At 45.4% G+C, this 24,767-nt stretch overlaps 2 protein-coding genes across 4 annotated transcripts in view; one reads left to right on the top strand and one right to left on the bottom strand.

Annotated features, from left to right (window-relative positions):
* On the top strand, window positions 1-23,609 carry scn4bb (sodium channel, voltage-gated, type IV, beta b). 2 transcript variants are annotated; one of them, XM_031807733.1, is made up of 6 exons: window positions 1-766; window positions 1,715-2,044; window positions 13,863-14,026; window positions 19,053-19,275; window positions 19,477-19,606; window positions 19,768-23,609. In XM_031807733.1, exons 2-6 carry the CDS (start codon window positions 1,966-1,968, stop codon window positions 19,862-19,864), a joined length of 693 nt encoding a protein of 230 aa, XP_031663593.1. In that variant the 5' UTR covers window positions 1-766; window positions 1,715-1,965; the 3' UTR covers window positions 19,865-23,609. The 2 variants fall into 2 exon arrangements, with proteins under 2 accessions (XP_031663593.1, XP_020319526.1); XM_020463937.2 differs by having other exon boundaries at window positions 1,727-2,044.
* The window catches only part of LOC109872542 (transmembrane protease serine 4), a 4,866-nt gene continuing 3,470 nt past the window's right edge, over window positions 23,372-24,767 (bottom strand). For both annotated transcript variants that reach the window (XM_020463812.2, XM_020463811.2), the window contains exons 11-13: window positions 24,442-24,584; window positions 24,152-24,301; window positions 23,372-23,998 (exon numbers count right to left, since the gene is read on the bottom strand). In XM_020463812.2, coding sequence (XP_020319401.1) covers window positions 23,987-23,998; window positions 24,152-24,301; window positions 24,442-24,584 — 305 coding nt within the window. In that variant the 3' untranslated portion in view covers window positions 23,372-23,986. The remainder of the gene's footprint in view (window positions 23,999-24,151; window positions 24,302-24,441; window positions 24,585-24,767) is intronic.

The raw sequence follows: 24,767 nt of genomic DNA on the forward strand, positions 1-24,767 counted from the left end.
CTGTTTGGAAGCACCTGCTTTCAATATACTTTGTAGCCCTCATTTACTCAAGTGTTTCCTTTATTTTGGCAGTTACCTATATATCAATGTTGGATCCTGTTATGTCTATTTCTACATCCAGGGTGTTTCTAAATACAGGGTAGTGCGTCCCTGGTCTGTATCACAGCACCCCCTCCAACCTGCAGAACTCTCTGATCTCCATAAGCACTCTGACAAAATTGCCTGCGTCTGCATTCACACCCTGAGTCAAGAGAGGGGAGGGGGAGACAGAGGGAGGGAGGGGGGTTAAGAGGAGGAGAAGGAAGGGGGGGGAGAAGGGCAGGAAGGCACTGAGCCAAGAGAGAGAGAGCAGGGAAAAGTTGAGACAGAGCCAGAGGGGCAGGCTAGCAGGCAAAGGGAAGAAGAAACTGGGGCTCTGCTATCCAGGAAGAAGAGACAGGACCGTCCGATCCAGCAGCCATAAGTCACCGGGGCTACTGCATCAGCACTCCTCCTGTCCCTCTCTCTCTCTCTCTCTCTCTCTCTCTCTCTCTCTCTCTCTCTCTCTCTCTCTCTCTAACTGGGGCTGCAGCCTGCCTTTCTCTGCAGAGGAAGCGCTGGCTGGTGGAATCTACTTGAATGCACCCTGATAAAAGAGAGAGAGAGACTGACTGGCTGTGCGCAGTGATTCTCCCCTGCTCTGCCGTGCGTTTGTCCTCACTGACTCAGCTGTGCTCTGTAGTCAGCCTGCTGGTCCAGCCTCTCGGGAACACAGCCACAGGAAGAGGTATGGTGCAGTACTGTCTCACACTGCGCACACACTGTTTTACATCCACTTTACTCTCTCCCCCCCATCTCTCTCTCTCTCTTCCTTGTCTCTCTCTTCTCACTCTCTGTCTCTCTCTCTTCCGTCTCTCTCTCTCTTATCTCTCTTTCTCTCATCTCTATCTCTCTTTCTCTCATCTCTCTCTCTCTTCCTTCTTCTCGTCTCTCTCTCTTCCTTCTCTCTCTCTCTTTTCTCGTCCTCTCTCTCTTCCTTCTCTCTTTTCTCTCGTCTCTCTCTCTTTTCTCTCGTCTCTCTCCCTCTTCCTTCTCTCTCTTTCTCTCTCTCTTCTCTCGTCTCTCTCTCTCATCTCTCTCTCTTCCTTCCTCTCTCTCTCTCTCTCTCTCTCTTTCCTTCTCTCTCTCTCTCTCTCTCTCTCTCTCTTCCTTCTCTCTCTCTCTCTCTTCTCTCTCTTCCTTCTCTCTCTCCTCTCTCTCTCTCTCTCTCTCTCTCTCTTCTTCTCTCTCTCTCTTTTCTCTCGTCTCTCTCTCTTCCTTCTCTCTCTCTCTTTTCTTCTCGTCTCTCTCTCTTCCTTCTCTCTCTCTTTTCTCTCGTCTCTCTCTCTTCCTTCTCTCTCTCTCTTTTTCTCGTCTCTCTCTCTCTCTTCCTTCTCTCTCTCTTTTCTCTCTTTTCTCTCTCTCTTTTCTCTCGTCTCTCTCCCTCTTCCTTCTCTCTCTCTTTTCTCTCTCTCTTCTCTCGTCTCTCTCGTCTCTCTCTCTCTTAAATTCTCACTATTTCTGCTCCTCTGTATCTCTCTCAGTTTAGGAGTGCTCTCTGAAGGATCATAGCTGATTGACTTAGTTTGTCTTGAGTTTGTTTTTAAGTCTGCATCCCCTTCCCTGACACCCCACCCTCCCCCCTCCCCATTCTCACTCTTCCTCTCTTTCTGCATGCCCTCTGTCTAACCGACAGTCCTTCTGACAGGAGTGTTGTGGGGCTGGCAGGCAGACGCACCACAACCAGGACTGGCTAACAACACAGTGGGACGTGGTACCTCGGTTGGGATCAGATCAGACACCCAGGCACAACACACAACCAGACCAGTGGGACTCTGGGTTACATCCACCTGACCACCAGAGGAGTTTTTGACGGGATAACTCCAGCCCAACGGACCCCGGGCTGGATCCCACAGCAGGGGGTGTTTTGGACGGGTTCAGACTGCCATGGAAGTCCAGGGGAGTGGGGCTGAGCAGCCCAGGTCCAGGTGTCTGTTCTCCAGCCTGATCATCACTCTGCTGCTCAGTAAGACCTCTTTGTCTCAGTCATATATCTCCCTAGTGCTTATTTTTCATCCATTCCCTCTCTCTCTCTTAAGTAAAGTATGGAGCAATTTTCCCAATTCTGCAAGCACAACTGCCCTATTGTGTACTATGAAACATGTACTGTCTTTGCTGTGTGATGTCATATTGTTGTTCCATAGAGTGAACTCAACATGGGTAAAACCTTGCTCTCAGTGCAGAGTAATTTGCAGTACTGGCAGCTGGCTTTTCACTGTGTGGATTGATTGGTGAAACTTGGTATCAGATTTGTATTTGTGTGGTGGCTCGAAAACGCTGTCAGTTTGCTTGCTGAAGTATGTTTGATGGATAACTGGGCATACGTAACCACAGATGAACATATTGAATAGTGATTTTATAATCTCATTGTACATAACAAAATGAAAGCTGCAGCAGTGGCCTAGTGTCTCTTCAGAGGTGTGTCAGTAGATATGTCATCCACAGTGTTATGATGCAGGGCCACAAGCAGTCTATCATAGCAGTGGTATTCATCAGAATTAAACGGTCTAAAATCAATACAGGACTTTATTGATGTCAGACATTTAACACATCATTTTACTTTGCCTTTACTGTAATACACAACACTAAGAGCTTTGTACAACATGGAGTTACTGTGTTGATTTTTCTTTAGCTTTTACCTCGGAGTCAAGTTGTTTCCAGGTAGCAATATCAGTGTGATGAAAGGAGTCAAGTTGTTTCCAGGTAGCAATATCAGTGTGATGAAAGGAGTCAAGTTGTTTCCAGGTAGCAATATCAGTGTGATGAAAGGAGTCAAGTCATTTTTTATTGTTTTTTATTTAACCTTTATTTAACTAGGCAAGTCAGTTGAGAACAAATTCTTATTTACAATGACAGTCTACCAAAAGGCAAAAGGCCTCCGGCGGGGACAGGGGATTCAAAAGAAAATAAATAAAAAAGATCTGAAAAAAAGAAAAGAAAAACAACACTACATAAAGAGAGACCTAACAGCATGACAACACAACATGGTAGCAACACCACATGACAACACAACATGGTAGCAACACCACATGACAACACAAAATGGCAGCAACACCACATGACAACACAACATGGCAGCAACACCACATGACAACACAACATGGCAGCAACACCACATGACAACACAACATGGTAGCAACACCACATGACAACACAACATGGTAGCAACACCACATGACAACACAACATGGTAGCAACACCACATGACAACACAACATGGCAGCAACACCACATGACAACACAACATGGTAGCAACACCACATGACAACACAACATGGCGGCAACACCACATGACAACACAACATGGTAGCAACACCACATGACAACACAACATGGTAGCAACACCACATGACAACACAACATGGTAGCATCACCACATGACAACACAACATGGTAGCAACACCACATGACAACACAACATGGTAGCAACACCACATGACAACACAACATGGTAGCAACACCACATGACAACACAACATGGTAGCATCACCACATGACAACACAACATGGTAGCAACACCACATGACAACACAACATGGTAGCAACACCACATGACAACACAACATGGCAGCAACACCACATGACAACACAACATGGTAGCAACACCACATGACAACACAACATGGTAGTAACACAGCATGACAACACAACATGGTAGCAACACCACATGACAACACAACATGGCAGCAACACCACATGACAACACAACATGGTAGCAACACCACATGACAACACAACATGGTAGTAACACAACATGACAACACAACATGGTAGCAACACCACATGACAACACAACATGGCAGCAACACCACATGACAACACAACATGGCAGCAACACCACATGACAACACAACATGGTAGCAACACCACATGACAACACAACATGGCAGCAACACCACATGACAACACAACATGGTAGCAACACCACATGACAACACAACATGGTAGCAACACCACATGACAACACAACATGGTAGCAACACCACATGACAACACAACATGGCAGCAACACCACATGACAACACAACATGGCAGCAACACCACATGACAACACAACATGGCGGCAACACCACATGACAACACAACATGGTAGCAACACCACATGACAACACAACATGGTAGCAACACCACATGACAACACAACATGGTAGCAACACCACATGACAACACAACATGGTAGCAACACCACATGACAACACAACATGGCAGCAACACCACATGACAACACAACATGGTAGCAACACCACATGACAACACAACATGGTAGCAGCACCACATGACAACACAACATGGTAGCAACACCACATGACAACACAACATGGTAGCAACACCACATGACAACACAACATGGTAGCAGCACCACATGACAACACAACATGGTAGCATCACCACATGACAACACAACATGGTAGCAACACCACATGACAACACAACATGGTAGCAACACCACATGACAACACAACATGGCAGCAACACCACATGACAACACAACATGGTAGCAACACCACATGACAACACAACATGGTAGTAACACAGCATGACAACACAACATGGTAGTAACACAGCATGACAACACAACATGGTAGCAACACCACATGACAACACAACATGGCAGCAACACCACATGACAACACAACATGGTAGCAACACCACATGACAACACAACATGGTAGTAGCACAGCATGACAACACAACATGGTAGCAACACCACATGACAACACAACATGGTAGTAACACAACATGACAACACAACATGGTAGCAACACCACATGACAACAACATGGTAGTAACACAGCATGACAACACAACATGGTAGCAACACCACATGACAACACAACATGGTAGTAACACAACATGACAACACAACATGGTAGCATCACCACATGACAACAACATGGTAGTAACACAGCATGACAACACAACATGGTAGCAACACCACATGACAACACAACATGGTAGTAACACAACATGACAACACAACATGGTAGCAACACCACATGACAACATGGTAGTAACACAGCATGACAACACAACATGGTAGCAACACCACATGACAACACAACATGGTAGTAACACAACATGACAACACAACAAGGTAGCAACACCACATGACAACAACATGGTAGTAACACAGCATGACAACACAACATGGTAGCAACACCACATGGCAGCAACACAACATGACAACAACATGGTAGTAACACAACATGGCAGCAGCACAACATGGCAGCAACACCACATGACAACAACATGGTAGTAACACAACATGGCAGCAGCACAACATGGTAGCAACACCACATGACAACAACATGGTAGCAACACCACATGACAACACAACATGGTAGCAACACCACATGGCAGCAGCACAACATGGCAGCAACACCACATGACAACAACATGGTAGTAACACAACATGGCAGCAGCACAACATGGTAGCAACACCACATGACAACACAACATGGTAGCAACACCACATGACAACACAACATGGTAGTAACACAACATGACAACACAACATGGTAGCAACACCACATGACAACAACATGGTAGTAACACTGCATGACAACACAACATGGTAGCAACACCACATGACAACACAACATGGTAGTAACACAACAACACAACAAGGTAGCAACACCACATGACAACAACATGGTAGTAACACAGCATGACAACACAACATGGTAGCAACACCACATGACAACACAACATGGCAGCAACACCACATGACAACACAACATGGCAGCAACACCACATGACAACACAACATGGTAGCAACACCACATGACAACACAACATGGCAGCAACACCACATGACAACACAACATGGTAGCAACACCACATGACAACACAACATGGTAGCAACACCACATGACAACACAACATGGTAGCAACACCACATGACAACACAACATGGTAGCAACACCACATGACAACACAACATGGTAGCAACACCACATGACAACACAACATGGTAGCAACACCACATGACAACACAACATGGCAGCAACACCACATGACAACACAACATGGCAGCAACACCACATGACAACACAACATGGCGGCAACACCACATGACAACACAACATGGTAGCAACACCACATGACAACACAACATGGCAGCAACACCACATGACAACACAACATGGTAGCAACACCACATGACAACACAACATGGTAGCAACACCACATGACAACACAACATGGCAGCAACACCACATGACAACACAACATGGTAGCAACACCACATGACAACACAACATGGTAGCAGCACCACATGACAACACAACATGGTAGCAACACCACATGACAACACAACATGGTAGCAACACCACATGACAACACAACATGGTAGCAACACCACATGACAACACAACATGGTAGCAGCACCACATGACAACACAACATGGTAGCAACACCACATGACAACACAACATGGCAGCAACACCACATGACAACACAACATGGTAGCAACACCACATGACAACACAACATGGTAGCAACACCACATGACAACACAACATGGTAGCAACACCACATGACAACACAACATGGTAGCAACACCACATGACAACACAACATGGTAGCAACACCACATGACAACACAACATGGCAGCAACACCACATGACAACACAACATGGCAGCAACACCACATGACAACACAACATGGCGGCAACACCACATGACAACACAACATGGTAGCAACACCACATGACAACACAACATGGTAGCAACACCACATGACAACACAACATGGTAGCAACACCACATGACAACACAACATGGCAGCAACACCACATGACAACACAACATGGCAGCAACACCACATGACAACACAACATGGTAGCAACACCACATGACAACACAACATGGCAGCAACACCACATGACAACACAACATGGTAGCAACACCACATGACAACACAACATGGTAGCAACACCACATGACAACACAACATGGTAGCAACACCACATGACAACACAACATGGTAGCAACACCACATGACAACACAACATGGCAGCAACACCACATGACAACACAACATGGCAGCAACACCACATGACAACACAACATGGCGGCAACACCACATGACAACACAACATGGTAGCAACACCACATGACAACACAACATGGTAGCAACACCACATGACAACACAACATGGTAGCAACACCACATGACAACACAACATGGTAGCAACACCACATGACAACACAACATGGCAGCAACACCACATGACAACACAACATGGTAGCAACACCACATGACAACACAACATGGCAGCAACACCACATGACAACACAACATGGCAGCAACACCACATGACAACACAACATGGCGGCAACACCACATGACAACACAACATGGTAGCAACACCACATGACAACACAACATGGCAGCAACACCACATGACAACACAACATGGTAGCAACACCACATGACAACACAACATGGTAGCAACACCACATGACAACACAACATGGCAGCAACACCACATGACAACACAACATGGTAGCAACACCACATGACAACACAACATGGTAGCAGCACCACATGACAACACAACATGGTAGCAACACCACATGACAACACAACATGGTAGCAACACCACATGACAACACAACATGGTAGCAGCACCACATGACAACACAACATGGTAGCATCACCACATGACAACACAACATGGTAGCAACACCACATGACAACACAACATGGTAGCAACACCACATGACAACACAACATGGTAGTAACACAGCATGACAACACAACATGGTAGTAACACAGCATGACAACACAACATGGTAGCAACACCACATGACAACACAACATGGCAGCAACACCACATGACAACACAACATGGTAGCAACACCACATGACAACACAACATGGTAGTAGCACAGCATGACAACACAACATGGTAGCAACACCACATGACAACACAACATGGTAGTAACACAACATGACAACACAACATGGTAGCAACACCACATGACAACAACATGGTAGTAACACAGCATGACAACACAACATGGTAGCAACACCACATGACAACACAACATGGTAGTAACACAACATGACAACACAACATGGTAGTAACACAACATGACAACACAACATGGTAGCATCACCACATGACAACAACATGGTAGTAACACAGCATGACAACACAACATGGTAGCAACACCACATGACAACACAACATGGTAGTAACACAACATGACAACACAACATGGTAGCAACACCACATGACAACATGGTAGTAACACAGCATGACAACACAACATGGTAGCAACACCACATGACAACACAACATGGTAGTAACACAACATGACAACACAACAAGGTAGCAACACCACATGACAACAACATGGTAGTAACACAGCATGACAACACAACATGGTAGCAACATCACATGGCAGCAACACAACATGACAACAACATGGTAGTAACACAACATGGCAGCAGCACAACATGGCAGCAACACCACATGACAACAACATGGTAGTAACACAACATGGCAGCAGCACAACATGGTAGCAACACCACATGACAACACAACATGGTAGCAACACCACATGACAACACAACATGGTAGCAACACCACATGACAACACAACATGGCAGCAACACCACATGACAACACAACATGGTAGCAACACCACATGACAACACAACATGGTAGCAGCACCACATGACAACACAACATGGTAGCAACACCACATGACAACACAACATGGTAGCAACACCACATGACAACACAACATGGTAGCAGCACCACATGACAACACAACATGGTAGCATCACCACATGACAACACAACATGGTAGCAACACCACATGACAACACAACATGGTAGTAACACAGCATGACAACACAACATGGTAGTAACACAGCATGACAACACAACATGGTAGCAACACCACATGACAACACAACATGGCAGCAACACCACATGACAACACAACATGGTAGCAACACCACATGACAACACAACATGGTAGTAGCACAGCATGACAACACAACATGGTAGCAACACCACATGACAACACAACATGGTAGTAACACAACATGACAACACAACATGGTAGCAACACCACATGACAACAACATGGTAGTAACACAGCATGACAACACAACATGGTAGCAACACCACATGACAACACAACATGGTAGTAACACAACATGACAACACAACATGGTAGTAACACAACATGACAACACAACATGGTAGCATCACCACATGACAACAACATGGTAGTAACACAGCATGACAACACAACATGGTAGCAACACCACATGACAACACAACATGGTAGTAACACAACATGACAACACAACATGGTAGCAACACCACATGACAACATGGTAGTAACACAGCATGACAACACAACATGGTAGCAACACCACATGACAACACAACATGGTAGTAACACAACATGACAACACAACAAGGTAGCAACACCACATGACAACAACATGGTAGTAACACAGCATGACAACACAACATGGTAGCAACATCACATGGCAGCAACACAACATGACAACAACATGGTAGTAACACAACATGGCAGCAGCACAACATGGCAGCAACACCACATGACAACAACATGGTAGTAACACAACATGGCAGCAGCACAACATGGTAGCAACACCACATGACAACAACATGGTGGCAACACCACATGACAACACAACATGGTAGCAACACCACATGGCAGCAGCACAACATGGCAGCAACACCACATGACAACAACATGGTAGTAACACAACATGGCAGCAGCACAACATGGTAGCAACACCACATGACAACAACATGGTAGTAACACAACATGGCAGCAGCACAACATGGTAGCAACACCACATGACAACACAACATGGTAGCAACACCACATGACAACAACATGGTAGCAACACCACATGACAACAACATGGTAGCAACACCACATGACAACACAACATGGTAGCAACACCACATGGCAGCAGCACAACATGGCAGCAACACCACATGACAACAACATGGTAGTAACACAACATGGCAGCAGCACAACATGGTAGCAACACCACATGACAACAACATGGTAGTAACACAACATGGCAGCAGCACAACATGGTAGCAACACCACATGACAACACAACATGGTAGCAACACCACATGACAACAACATGGTAGCAACACCACATGACAACAACATGGTAGTAACACCACATGACAACAACATGGTAGTAACACAACATGGCAGCAGCACAACATGGCAGCAACACCACATGACAACAACATGGTAGTAACACAACATGGCAGCAGCACAACATGGCAGAAACACCACATGACAACAACATGGTAGTAACACACCATGGCAGCAGCACAACATGGCAGCAACACCACATGACAACAACATGGTAGTAACCAACATGGCAGCAGCACAACATGGCAGCAACACCACATGACAACAACATGGTAGTAGCACAACATGGTAGCAGCACAACATGGTAGCAGCACAACATGGTAGCAGCACAAAACATGGTACAAACGTTATTGGGCACAGACAACAGGACAAAGGGCAAGAAGGTAGAGACATCACGCAAAGCAGCCACAACTGTCAGTAAGAGTGTCCGTGATTGAGTCTTTGAATTAAAAGATTGAGATTAAACTGTCAGTTTGAGAGTTTTTTGCAGCTCGTTCCAGTCGCTAGCTGCAGCGAACTGAAAAGAGGAGCAACCCAGGGATGTTTGTGCTTTGGGGACCTTTAACAGAATGTGACTGGCAGAACGGGTGTTGTATGTGGAGGATGAGGGCTGCAGTAGATATCTCAGATAGGGGGGAGTGAGGCCTAAGGGGGTTTTATAAATAAGCATCAACCAGTGGGTCTTGCGACGGGTATACGAAGTACAGTGACGTGTCCTATGAGGAGCATTCGTCTGATCTGATGGCCGAATGGTAAAGAACATCGAATGAAAGTAGTCAGGTTGTTTCCGGGTAACAATGTCAGTGTGATGAGAGGAGTCAGGTTGTTTCCGGGTAACAACGTCAGTGTGATGAGAGGAGTCAGGTTGTTTCCGGGTAACAACGTCAGTGTGATGAGAGGAGTCAGGTTGTTTCCGGGTAACAACGTCAGTGTGATGAGAGGAGTCAGGTTGTTTCCGGGTAACAACGTCAGTGTGATGAGAGGAGTCAGGTTGTTTCCGGGTAACAACGTCAGTGTGATGAGAGGAGTCAGGTTGTTTCCGGGTAACAACGTCAGTGGGGAAATGGGAACTGCTCTGAGATGAAGGGAGGGCGTCATGGTAGCAGCACCTGTTATGTGAATTATCAGGGTAATAATATCAGGGTGATATTACCCTGTTCCTAACAGACAGCTGAACAGATCAGGAGCTGTCTGCCAGGCTCAGTCAGGCTCTGATGTTCTCACGCTCTGAGCCAACAGGACCGCAGGATCAGTCCAGAATTACACCCCTCCCCTCCCTCCGCCCCCAATTCACTATCTTAGCCAAATGATGTGCCTCGTTGGCTGCAATTCAACTATTTCATATGCACACGATTGCTGGATCATGTAGGACATGAAGGCTGATAGTTTTGAGGATTTGCTGAATAAGTAAAAGGTTGGTCTAAAATGTTCTGGTTCTATGGATTGTATAGACCTGTACAGGTAGGTCTATGAAGTGTCATGCTTGATGTGTTCTTGAAAGAGACACATGTAGGAAGTAGAGGGTATGAGAGAACCTCACAAATGACTGTTTGGAAACAAAGCCATTAGATCAGAAACTCAATGGAGACTGCTGCTGACACAATCCATAGGGGTCTTTTTCTGGGACTCACCACGTAAGATGTCCAGCTTTAGCTCTGAATGGAGAATGGCATGGGGTTGAGTCCTCCTTCCTGCATCTGTGTCTTACTTTCTTTTTCCTCTCTCAATGTTAACTCGCCCCTTTGAGCCATATCCTGTGGAACTTCAGTTACCACTATACAGTATGTTAATGGCCACCAAACAGCAGAGAAATATATACAGACAGAGAGATGCAGAGGGAAGAGTAGAATCGCAATGCAGAGTATCAGAGAAAGAATATGATCGAGAAAAAGGAGAGAGAACCAAATGACAGTGAAAGAAATGGATAGTGAAGGACAAAGAGAGAGTGAGAAAGAGAGGTGCATCTGCCCTGAGTGAGTTTCTGCAGAATCACTGTGCTGCATTGGGGCAGAGAGAGAGAGAGTATGTGTGAGTCATTTCGAAGGAATTATGCATTCATACACATGTTCTCCCTCACTGTGCAGCCCACACTACATCCTTATATTGTCCCAAACTGCAGGGGGAGGGGCTTGTCCTAACCTGACCTTGAGTCGGTTATTGATGATGTCACACAGCTGAGGGGTGATGTAAAAACAGAGGGGGGAGGAATTTTGAGGAATGGGGGCTGCAGAGGGACAAATAGAGCAAGAGAAAATGGGACAGAAGGGACACGGCAGGTAATACTATTGTTCAGGGAATTGGAGGAGAGGACAGACTGGGCAGAGGGAGAAAGTGTGGGAGCAGCATTACTGTAGAGTCCCAGGGAGGGTATGTAACCAGACTAACCATCCATCATCTTTAGGTCCACTTGAGAAGTGTTGGTGTCGGCATTATCTGGATTGTGTTAAAGAGGTGGTGGGACCTGCGTTATTTTGATTCCTTTAAAGAGGGAGATGAGCCTGAACTCATTTGATAATTACTGAGTTTAATGAGCCTGCATTAAGTTAAATGGCCTCACAACATCCCAAACACTGTAATAAAATACCACACACACACACACACTTGTAACTGTACATAACATGCCCGATATAAATATAAACTCCTACATAATTGTACAATCAATCACAAACAGTGTGAGCATGCACATACAAACAGTAAACTGTCAAACTTTATTTGATACTTTTTACCAACTTACACAGACAGACAGACAGTCAGACAGTCAGACAGACAGACAGACAGACAGGCAGACAGGCAGACAGGCAGACAGACAGTCTATCTATCTCACTCTTCCTATTTTATTCCCCTCTTTCCCTTGTTCTCCTTCACCCTATATCTCACTGTATCAGGTCTGTGGGTTTGTGCCATAACATTACTGCAGACCTAAGTGTGTGTGGTCTGTGAATTGGGTAGACAGTGTGTGTGCGTGCGTGTGTGTTTGTGGCGGGGGTGTATGCAAATGCATGTATGGAAGTGTATATATTTGTGTATATATTTGTCATATCTTACTGCAATATGCACAATATGCACTGTAGTGGTAAAATGGGTTTCGCTGTTCCTATCTTTCTGTCAGTAACGATCTGGGGATAGGTCAAAGGGAAACGTCAGAAGCAGAAATGATATTGACCCTCTGTTGAGTTCAGACATAATCTTCCAGCGCCTGATAGTTTGCAGGGTCAGTTAAGGAGGGATAGGTTAGAGGGGTAGGAGATTATCACTCAATTGTTTTTGACAAGCTCTATGCCAAGGGATGAGCTATAGTAACCTGGGAATGGACCAGGGATACATCTCTCTCTCTCCTCCCTCCCCTCTTTCACAGAGTGCAGCAACATTTTACACGATTGTAAAATAGAGGAGCTGGCTTGTTGTGCACTTGTTAAGTAAAAGGGACAATATTTCGGGAACAATTTAATTCTGGAAACAGTATCTATTGAAATGTGGAAACCACATGAGTAGACAGTGTACTTTCCTTTCTAACTCAGGTGTGTGTTGTCTTTTCCCTCTGGATTTCTGAAGGAGTATTGTGTACTACCTTATAGATTCTGCCCCCCTCCCTCCCTCCCAGGTGTGTGGTCTGCTCAGGGCCTGGAGATGTCCACGGGGAAGGTCCCATTCATGGAGGCGCTGAACGGCAGTACTGTGCTGCTACCCTGCACCTACGCCAGCTGTATCGGCATCAAAAACCTTTACTTCAACTGGCAGTACAATGACAACGGCACTATGCAGAAGGTGGGTCAAAACTGGCCTGGCCCATTAAAACACAGCAGCCACACAATTGCAGTTATTCATGTCAGCTCAGATGTCACACAGATAGGGCCAGGGCTGTGGGGACGGTCAAATGTTCAACTGTGGTGGCGGGAGGAAGAGGAGAGGAGGAGTTATATGAGCACACCTATAAAACCAGAGATAGTCATCATCACCTCCCCCTTTCTCCCTTGTTTCATCCATAAGGGGATGTTTTATTCCCCTCTCTCTTTCACTGGATCCCTCTTTCATTCATGATATCTTTTTCCCTCTGTGTGTCTGGGAACATAAAAATCACTGATAATCTGCATCTTGCTGGTATTGCTGGGGTGAATGACTCCATGCTGTCAGGCTAAACATATTGCCAAACAACGCTGGTTTCGACTGTACCTTTGTCTGACAATTGTACAGGAGTTTTCAATCCCAAATACTGTGGCAATTATACCTTTATCAACTCTGAAAGGCCTGGACAGAGAGACACACAGCAGGTCTACAATGAACCCACCCTTATCAGCATCCAGGCCTCTTGGCCTGTGGAATGGCCTCTTGATTGTGAGAATGTGTAAGGAACAAAGAGCATCCATTATACATCAGTGCTATCACTTATTCATCCTGCTCCCCTGTCTGTCTGTAAACATACAGCCACTCTGTGTGTGTGTGTGTGTGTGCGTGTGCGTGCATGTGTGTGTGTGTGCCCCTGTGCGTGCGTGTCAGTGTGTGTGTGCGTGTGTGTGTCAGTTTAAAATATTTATCAAATAACATTGTTAACCTGCACTGTGAGTATAATAACACTTTCAACACTTTTTTGTTTCAAATGATTTGCTCTTTTGAAATCATATCACAATAATCTGAGTTTTACCGCTACTCGAATAACTAATTTCATTGTTAGGATTTGTTGAATCAATAAATATGTATGATCTTAATTTGATTTGCCCCAACAAAGAGTGTATCAACCCCTGCAAAAAAATGTACATGAATTATAATACACATAATAATTCACATTTCCAGTTGCTGCAGGATTCTGTTCCTGTTGTAGCAAACTGGCTTAAATGACATCTGTACGTTATTGGATGTGTTGTAGTTCTGTAGAGACTTCTGCTATAGGAGCAGCTTGTCATCAGTTACTGTCTGATCCAACAGGCTTCACAGTTCTATCAATGCTCTTCTCTCTTCTTAATGGTCTCTGAACTGCTGATATGAACAAAAGGCACCTGGCTGTGAGATGGTCTGTTGATGTATGGATCATATAGAGTCTGGTGCATTATATCCCTGCACTTCATTTGAGGGAGAATACACAGGAGAATAGGGTAAAGGAGCGTTCTTAGAGAGCACTAGATTACTAACCCTGTGTTATGGATTCAAAGATGTTACAGACATCACACTTCCTACCGACCTCAGACAACACTGACCTCAAATACCAAATTCATCCAAGGTGCTACACTAAGGTCATTGCTTCTTGCTGTGTATGGACAACCAAGCATAACAACTGCCCCAAAATGACTAACGCTCCCATTATTGCCATGACAACATATAAGTGTTGGGTGTCCCCAATCAATGCCATTACACTACATAACTGTTTTGGTTTATCTACATACAGTATTCTTAATTATTTGATTAATAATTCAACCATTTGATTGGCTGGTAACAATCAATAAATCAATTAACGAGTTGTGTTTGTTTTTCTCCTCTCTGGGGTCTGGGAGGACAGCTTGACTGACAGATAGAAGCTAGTAACTGTAGTGTATTGTATTATAGTCAGTCACCTCAGGCCACAAGCTATACTGAGCCTCTACTGACCAACAGCACCTGTCAATCAACAAGCACTGTATAGTCTATCTATTATATAGTCTCTCTGTGTGAGCTCTGAGTGAGTCTCAGTGGGTGAGGGATGTAAGGTTAATACACAAGTACGTAGACACAACAAAGACACAAGCGTGTAGAGTACATACACACATATGACGGCAGGTAGCCTAGCGGTTAGAGTGTTGGACTAGTAACCAAAGGGTTGCAAGATTGAATCCCTGAGCTGACAAGGTTAAAACCTGTCGTTCTGCCCCTGAACAAGGTAGTTAACCCACTGTTCCTAGGCCATTACTGAAAATAAGAATTTGTTGCCTAGTTAAATAAAGGTAAAAGTAAATAAAAATATGCAGTACATTGCTTGTTCTGAACGACAGAGGCAAGGGGCAGGTTTGGTAAGGGACTATAGAAAGGCAGAGAGAGCTGTGGAGAGAGTGAGTGAGGCAGGGGAAGACAGCAGGGTGAGTGAGGCAGGGGAAGACAGCAGGGTGAGTGAGGCAGGGGAAGACAGCAGGGTGGGTGAGGCAGGGGAAGACAGCAGGGGAAGACAGCAGGGTGAGTGAGGCAGGGGAAGACAGCAGGGTGAGTGAGGCAGGGGAAGACAGCAGGGTGGGTGAGGCAGGGGAAGACAGCAGGGGAAGACAGCAGGGTGAGTGAGGCAGGGGAAGACAGCAGGGTGGGTGAGGCAGGGGAAGACAGCAGGGTGAGTGAGGCAGGGGAAGACAGCAGGGTGGGTGAGGCAGGGGAGGACAGCAGGGTGAGTGAGGCAGGGGAAGACAGCAGGGTGAGTGAGGCAGGGGAAGACAGCAGGGTGGGTGAGGCAGGGGAAGACAGCAGGGTGAGTGAGGCAGGGGAAGACAGCAGGGTGAGTGAGGCAGGGGAAGACAGCAGGGTGGGTGAGGCAGGGGAAGACAGCAGGGTGGGTGAGGCAGGGGAAGACAGCAGGGTGGGTGAGGCAGGGGAAGACAGCAGGGTGGGTGAGGCAGGGGAAGACAGCAGGGTGGGTGAGGCAGGGTGGGTGAGGTTGCTCCCTCATTGCGCTCTGCTAAGTGGAATAAGCTTTTTTTCTTTCATCCTCTGTTTTCTTTTTCTACCTTGCTCTTCATGAAATATTCCCCACTAATTGTTCCCAACAAGACGGAGTGCCCTGCCTGTCTCCGTCAGAGCAGCCAACCCAGGAAGTGTTTGTGTGTGTGTGTGTGTGCGCGCGTGTGTGTGTGCATGCGTGTGTGTGTGTGAGTAAGTAGCTTTCTTTCCCCTGAGTTACACACACACACGCATGCACACGCAAACGCACACACACACACTCTCTACCAACTGTCTCACATACCCAAGAGAGCCCAGGTACAGTCAATAAAAATGAGTGCTGCCAGGTGCTATACTGTAAAAAAAACACACAAAAAAAAAACTGTGAAGCACAAATACTGAACATTTACACAGGTACACACACCCACCCACAATAACAATCCTGACATACCCCAACCAAAAACCCTGGACGAACGGAGATATCCGTAGCATGCTGAGAGCCTGTAATGCAGCATTCAATGTCAGCAGAATGAGCCCCGATGACTCGGTGGTGGGTGACGCATACAAGGCAAGCAGGTACGAGCTCCGCAAATCTATTATGAAAGAAAAAAGACAACACAGGCTTCAACTTGAATTGATATTTCACAACTCAGACTCATGACGCATGTGGCAAGGACAACAAACCATCAAGACTACAAAGGCAAATCCGTCTCTGTGGTGACCACCAAAGCCTCCCTCCTAGCTGAACTTAACACATTCTATGTTCGCTTCGAGGCAGACAATACCGAGTCATCCATGGAGACTCATGCTACTCTGGACGACCAGGTGCTTTCGCTCTCCCAGGCCATAGTCCCCACCTGCTTCAAGGAGACCACCATCGTCCCAGAGCCCAAGAAAAACAAGGTGACATGCCGCGTCGCACTCACCTCGGTCATCATGAAATGCTTCCAGAGGCAGGTCATGGCCCACATCAAGGCCAGCATACCAGGCACACTGGACCCACTCCAATTTCCTTACCGCTCCAGTAGATACACGGAAGATACAATTTCCATCGCTATTCACAAGGCCGTAACACATCTGGAAAAGAGGAACACCTATGTGAGAATGCTGTTCATTGGCTAGAGTTTAGCATTCAACACTATTGTTCCATCCAAGCTCGACACCAAGCTCAGAGCCCTGGGTCTGGACACCACCCTCTGCAACTGGGTCCTGGACCTCCTGATGGGCAGACCACAGGCTGTGAAGATTGGCAACCACACCTCCTCCACACTGACTCTTAACACAGGGGCTTCCCAGGGGGTGTGTCCTCAGCCCTCTGCTGTACTTCCTCTTCACCCATGAACGTGTGGCTTTGCAACTCCATAATCAACTTTGCTAACGACACCGCGATTGGAGGCCTGATAAACAACGAGGAGTCAGTCTATAGAGGGGAAGTAAGTGAACTGGCATTGTGGTGACAGGACAAAAACCTCTCCCTCAACTTCAGCAAAACAAAGGAGTTGATTGTTGACTTCAGGAAGCAACCACAAGGCCCTCCAGCGGGTGATGAAGACGGCCTGGAACTGTGCTCCCACCCATCCAGGACATCTACTTGAAACGGTGCCTGAGGAAGCCCTGCAGCATTAATAAGGACCCCACACACTCCAGCCATGAGCTGTTCACTCCCTTACTGCTAACGACACCGCGATTGGAGGCCTGATAAACAACGAGGAGTCAGTCTATAGAGGGGAAGTAAGTGAACTGGCATTGTGGTGACAGGACAAAAACCTCTCCCTCAACTTCAGCAAAACAAAGGAGTTGATGGTTGACTTCAGGAAGCAACCACAAGGCCCTCCAGCGGGTGATGAAGACGGCCTGGAACTGTGCTCCCACCCATCCAGGACATCTACTTGAAACGGTGCCTGAGGAAGCCCTGCAGCATTAATAAGGACCCCACACACTCCAGCCATGAGCTGTTCACTCCCTTACTGTCGGGCCGCCGGTATCGGAGCATGAGGTCTGATACCAGCAGGCTCAGAGACAGTTTCAGTCTGCTGAACACTTGAACTGGACTCACCGCACCTTAGCACACATACCCTCACTCAATTTCTCAATCACTTTCACGCACACACACACACACACACATACACGAACGCACGCACACACACACACACACATGTGATTGATGGCTGCCTGGTCCTCTCAGGTTTGTGAGTCAGTGATTCCGTCAGACGGGATGGATCCTCATCCAGTGAGTATCTACCGGGAGCGGGTGGAGTTTATCGGCACCAGTGATCACAACAACATCTCCATCCTGCTTTGGAACATCACCTTTGAGGACGAGGGCCAGTACACCTGCTTCGGACGCAACCCCAAAGAGAAGGGCAAGAACCACAGCGCTATCTTTACCCTTGTCGTGGTGGACGAGTGTGAGTATTAACTAGCGTTCTCTTTGCTTTACTCCAGGCAGGCAGTACAGGTGTTCTGGTGCTAAACTTGGAAATGCTGGGCGGGTAGTCGGGTACCATAAGCAACAACGTCTAGATGTGCTGTGTAGACGATGCACTGTAGTTAGCTAATGTCTGTCTGATCAGCGTCTACCTTCTCCCCTCCTGGTTCCTTCTCTGCAGTACGAGTGGTGGACAACACTCTCACCATCATAATTGCTTCTGCAGTGGGCGGAGCCATCGCCCTGCTGATGACTTTCATGCTGGTGAAGAACTTCATCCTTTTCGTTCTCTTCAAAATCGAGGAGAGGAAGTGAGTAAGACAGATAGGGCCACAGAGAGAAACACCTTTAGCTCATCTCAGTGCCCCCAAACTGTAGTAAAGCATCAATACAGGCTACAATGATACAATTACGTGGGAAAAACAGGTGTCTCTTCTAACCCTCCTCTCTCCTCTGCTCCTCCCGTCCACAGAAAGATCGAGTGCCTTGTACAATCTTCCTCAGCTGATGAAACAAACAATGTCTCAGGATCCAAAACTTCAAAACCACTGACACCAAAGAAGAAATGAGAGTACTTGCATGTATGTACATCCACATATAAATATACAGTTATATCTATGCATATACTGTATTTTTATGCATAAACATGTGTATTGACATGTGACTCCATGGGCAGGCTTCTTGGGCAGGTTTTTTGGACTGAGAAGCACGTCTGATGGAGAGACTTCATTGAAAGTGTTTGTTAGTCCAATAAGCTTAGGCTGTGTCCCGGAAACCGCTCCCATACGTTCTAGTTGATATATCTTTTTTTTTTTTATTAAGACCTGAACCTAGGACTGTTTTTCATATTATATTAAAAATAAAATATATGCTTAATACGAGGAATAATGCTATGTAATAATGCTGTTTAATCTGTGCTGGATCCTACTCCTCTCTCCACCAACCAACCCCACTGCCCTGGGTTCAACTGAAACTGGCTACAAAATCAAACGGTGTGTTTGAAGAAAATATATGGGATATTATTCACAGTTTCATTCAATCTCCAGTGGCATTATGCCCCTTCAGATCCAGCTTCAGTCCTATTGCACAATAACACTGATTCGCATCAAGCTTAGTTTAGTGCTTTTTAGAATACAATATTAACTCTGCTATTCCAAAAGTAATTAATTAACCCTGTTGTATCATATTTAGAAACTAGGGTCTCTAAAGGCTTTTGCTGCGGTGAGGAGTGAGAAAGGATCCAGTTCAGAACATTATACATTTTCTTTGCTTGATATAAAACACTGGTGCCTGTTAGCGCTTCTATCTTCCTCTGCTGGTAGGAAGACTAAATACTGCAAAACTATTTACCAAACGCAGCAAAACGCAAAGGATTAATACTACAAGCTGATGAATGAAATGATAGACAATCCCTTAACCAACCCCCTAGAAAAAGGAATAATACTACAAGCTGATGAATGAAATGATAGACAATCCCTTAACCAACCCCCTAGAAAAAGGAATAATACTACAAGCTGATGAATGAAATGATAGACAATCCCTTAACCAACCCCCTAGAAAAAGGAATAATACTACAAGCTGATGAATGAAATGATAGACAATCCCTTAACCAACCCCCTAGAAAAAGGAATAATACTACAAGCTGATGAATGAAATGATAGACAATCCCTTAACCAACCCCCTAGAAAAAGGAATAATACTACAAGCTGATGAATGAAATGATAGACAATCCCTTAACCAACCCCCTAGAAAAAGGAATAATACTACAAGCTGATGAATGAAATGATAGACAATCCCTTAACCAACCCCCTAGAAAAAGGAATAATACTACAAGCTGATGAATGAAATGATAGACAATCCCTTAACCAACCCCCTAGAAAAAGGAATAAACCTCTAATAATGCTGTTTTTAAGACAAATACCCGTAATGCGTTTATAAGCATGTGAAACCCCAAGGCAGATGTAGAGGCACGATGCCTGACAATAGAAATGTACCCTCTCGTGTTCTTTCCTGGAATCCCAGATTTAGCCACGTGTGATGTGTTTAGTTCTGCTTTGAAGCTGGTTCCAAGTCTGCTCATATCATGCCGACCCTCACCACATCCAGTGGTTGGCAAGGCAATGCACTGGAAACTATTAGGTAGTGGGTTCACTGGCTTGAACATGAACGTGTATCAGACAGAAACACATGTATGTCCACTTACCAATAACTGTCTCTTTGTTGTTCTGAACACATTTACCCAGACCGATGTGTCGACACACTGCAATAAGTACTGACATGCTGCAGCGCAGCGGAATTTATGATGGTTCATTCATGGCTCCTGATTCAACACAAATTCAGCCCGTGCGGAAAACCAGATGTCCCTCATCTATAGTCATTACGGACACCTCCACTAACCACACCATAAAGAGATGCATGGAGCAGCAGTTCGGTTGCAGGTAGAGCGATAGACGGGGACAGATCTTTACTGGACAGTGTAGAATAGACACACAACTAATATCCCATATTCAGCCCATTTATTGTGCCAAACTGGGATAACCCTGAGAAACCCACATCTGATCAGGAATGGACTCCTTTCATGGGTTTCCTAAGTTACTATTGAAATCAATCGCTCTTGAACTGCTATGGTATATATGGCTATGGCATATATCCAATGGTGGCACGTTTAAGATGCTGAATGTCTTGTTTGTGTGTGTGAAAACATGCGTGTTCAGGGGAGAACTTCATGTCTATGTCCATCGTCCAGGATCTTGCTGCATCTGTCATTGTATAAACATAACAAATATACCTCCCTCAATCACTGAAGCAGTTTCTGATATGGACAAGACCCAGTAATGCTGTTCCCATAGCATAGCCCTTCAAATACATGCACTGGCTTGTTGCAATAGCAGGAGGGTCTTTTGGGAACTTTTACCTTAAAGATGTGCTAGACATGTAAACCACAGAGATGTCTTGTACCAGTGGAGCGGTGAGTGAATGAACCTAAATAGCTGTATATTTAACATGAGGTTAAAGTTGAATGACCTCAGGTGTCTTAGATGAGAACAGATAGATGGCACGGTTAAATCATAGACAGTAGTAAATGTACTATCTCTGGTAGGACACGGATTTGAGCTTGTGGCACTGAATCCCTGACTGACTCACACTCCTAAAGAGAACAGTGATACTATGCAAACCCCACTACTGAGCGGAAGACATGCATGTACTGTAGGACAGACTGCTCCAGTTCTCCCAATGGGATCTGCTTTCACAGCGCTGCCCAGGCATTACAGCAACATGACTATAGCTACTGCAGGATTCCAATACACCATAGAGTTTTTACTGTGATAATGTGAGCAATAAAAATGACAGGAGCAACAGTAATCAAAGTAGGTTATGGGAAATGGAGTTCTGATGAGCTATGGAAGATGAGGAACGGGTTTGTAGTGCACGGATTTCCATGGCTCATCTTCTATTCAGCAGAAGGGTCTGTGGGATGGACTGCAGTGAGAAATCCTTGAAAATAAGAACCTGTGGAGATATGCAATATAGAGTCTGTAATTTAAAGGAGCAACATGATATTTTAGCCATAAATTACATTTTGTGGTGGTTTTATAAGGAGACTGCTTACAACCGCTTAAAAATGGCTTAGTACAGCTTATCACAATCCGAGAAAGATTGTTGCAAGGACGTGAATGCGTTTTGTATTGCTAATGTTTTTGCTATTGTCAACCTCACAGACGAGAACCAATCGTGATACAGGAAGTTGTACAAAACTAATTTGCAGCTTCACGTAGAATTCTAATAAGTAGGTTTTATTGTGAATTTCTATTCCGTTGGTACTACTGGCATGTAATTCACATTGGGCACTAGTTGCAAGTGGAAATTGTCCATGTATAACCTCTAACGTACTTAAAGCATAACTGTGAGTGTGACTCACATGTCCTTTTGAAATGCCCTTACACAGTACTGTAGCAGTACCAACTGTCTTCCCTGTACGCTGACAACTACTGAAAAGAACTGGATGGATGAAGCAATATGAATGTTCAATCTTTGTAGTTTGGAAATTGAGAACATTGTAGTAGCAGAGTTGCTGACAGTGACCTCTGTCATCCATTATTGCACTTTTGACAACAGAATGTTTGTGAAGCTATAATGTCGCCAGACAGTAGACACCTTGGTCCCACATTGCTATCCCAACTAACGCAAATGTACAGTCATTTCTCTTTACTCCCTCTCAAATGATGCCCCCTCCCATGTAATCTCTCCACCATGCAGATCAGCTGTATTGTTTATTATAAAACCCACCAGAATCCAATAAACGTTTAAATAAAACCATGTTGTCATTTCTTGGCTGTCAAAAAAAAAGACAATATTATCAAATCAACCATTTAAAAAAAATCAAATTTATTAAAACATTGATACATACAAGAATCTCACACAGTACTTACATCTCACACAGTACTTACATCTCACACAGTACTTACATCTCACACAGTACTTACATCTCACACAGTACTTACATCTCACACAGTACTTACATCTCTCAAAGGGAGTCTAAAAGAATAAAAACGTGAACAGTCACAGCTCAGTATTCAGTCACAGGTCAGTGGAATGTGTTTGTCCTTTGAGTGAAGGTTTGCCAGACTCACTCAGCGCTCATTGAGAGAGAGAGAACGCCAGTCAGTTGAGTTCTGAGAGAAACTGGATTTTTAGGAGTACATCTGAAAAATAGTACAACCAAATCATATCAGGTAAGGAATTTATAACAAATGGGAATGCATCAAAATGAGGTATTAGTTTTCCATCACATTATCTGGCCCTGCCCTCCCCCTTTTGAGTCCTAGAGAGGTCTGTGATAGTGGCCAGACTCCCACCTCCATGATGGAGTAGATCCAGTTGAGTTGCTGCTCTACGCTGCAGTAGACCCCAGGATTCCCCGGGCGGGCACAGCCCACCCCCCAGCTCACCACCCCCACCAGCTGCCAACACTTGGATAGGAACACCAGTGGACCCCCACTGTCACCCTGGGAGAGAAAGAGGGAGTGAGAGCAAAATAAATGACAATTGAAGACAAATGCAAAGTATGACTGCATTGGCAGGGTGATAGTCTAACAAACTAAAAGCAGCCATTTTGTAGGCGTGTGTGTTGGTGGAGGAGCTCTACTTGGCACGCGTCCACTTCGCCCTCCATGTTCCCTGCGCACAGCATTCTGGGAGTGAGTGAGGGGCCGTAGATGGAGGGGCGGGAGCACACCTTCCTGTCAATCAGAGACACAGTGGCACTCTGCAGAATTGAGGAGATTTTACCTGGGCAAGAGGAAAACCTAGTCAGTTTTACAACAATGCATTCAACCAAAATGTCTCTTCCACATTTCACCCAACCCCTCTGAATCAGAGGTCCGGGGAGCAATTAACTGCCTTGCTCAAGGGCAAAATTGCAGATTTTTTCCACCTTGCCGGCTCAGGGATTCAAACAAGAAACCTTTCGGT

The sequence above is a fragment of the Oncorhynchus kisutch genome, linkage group LG28 (genome assembly GCF_002021735.2).
Source record: "Oncorhynchus kisutch isolate 150728-3 linkage group LG28, Okis_V2, whole genome shotgun sequence".
Taxonomy (NCBI): domain Eukaryota; kingdom Metazoa; phylum Chordata; class Actinopteri; order Salmoniformes; family Salmonidae; genus Oncorhynchus; species Oncorhynchus kisutch.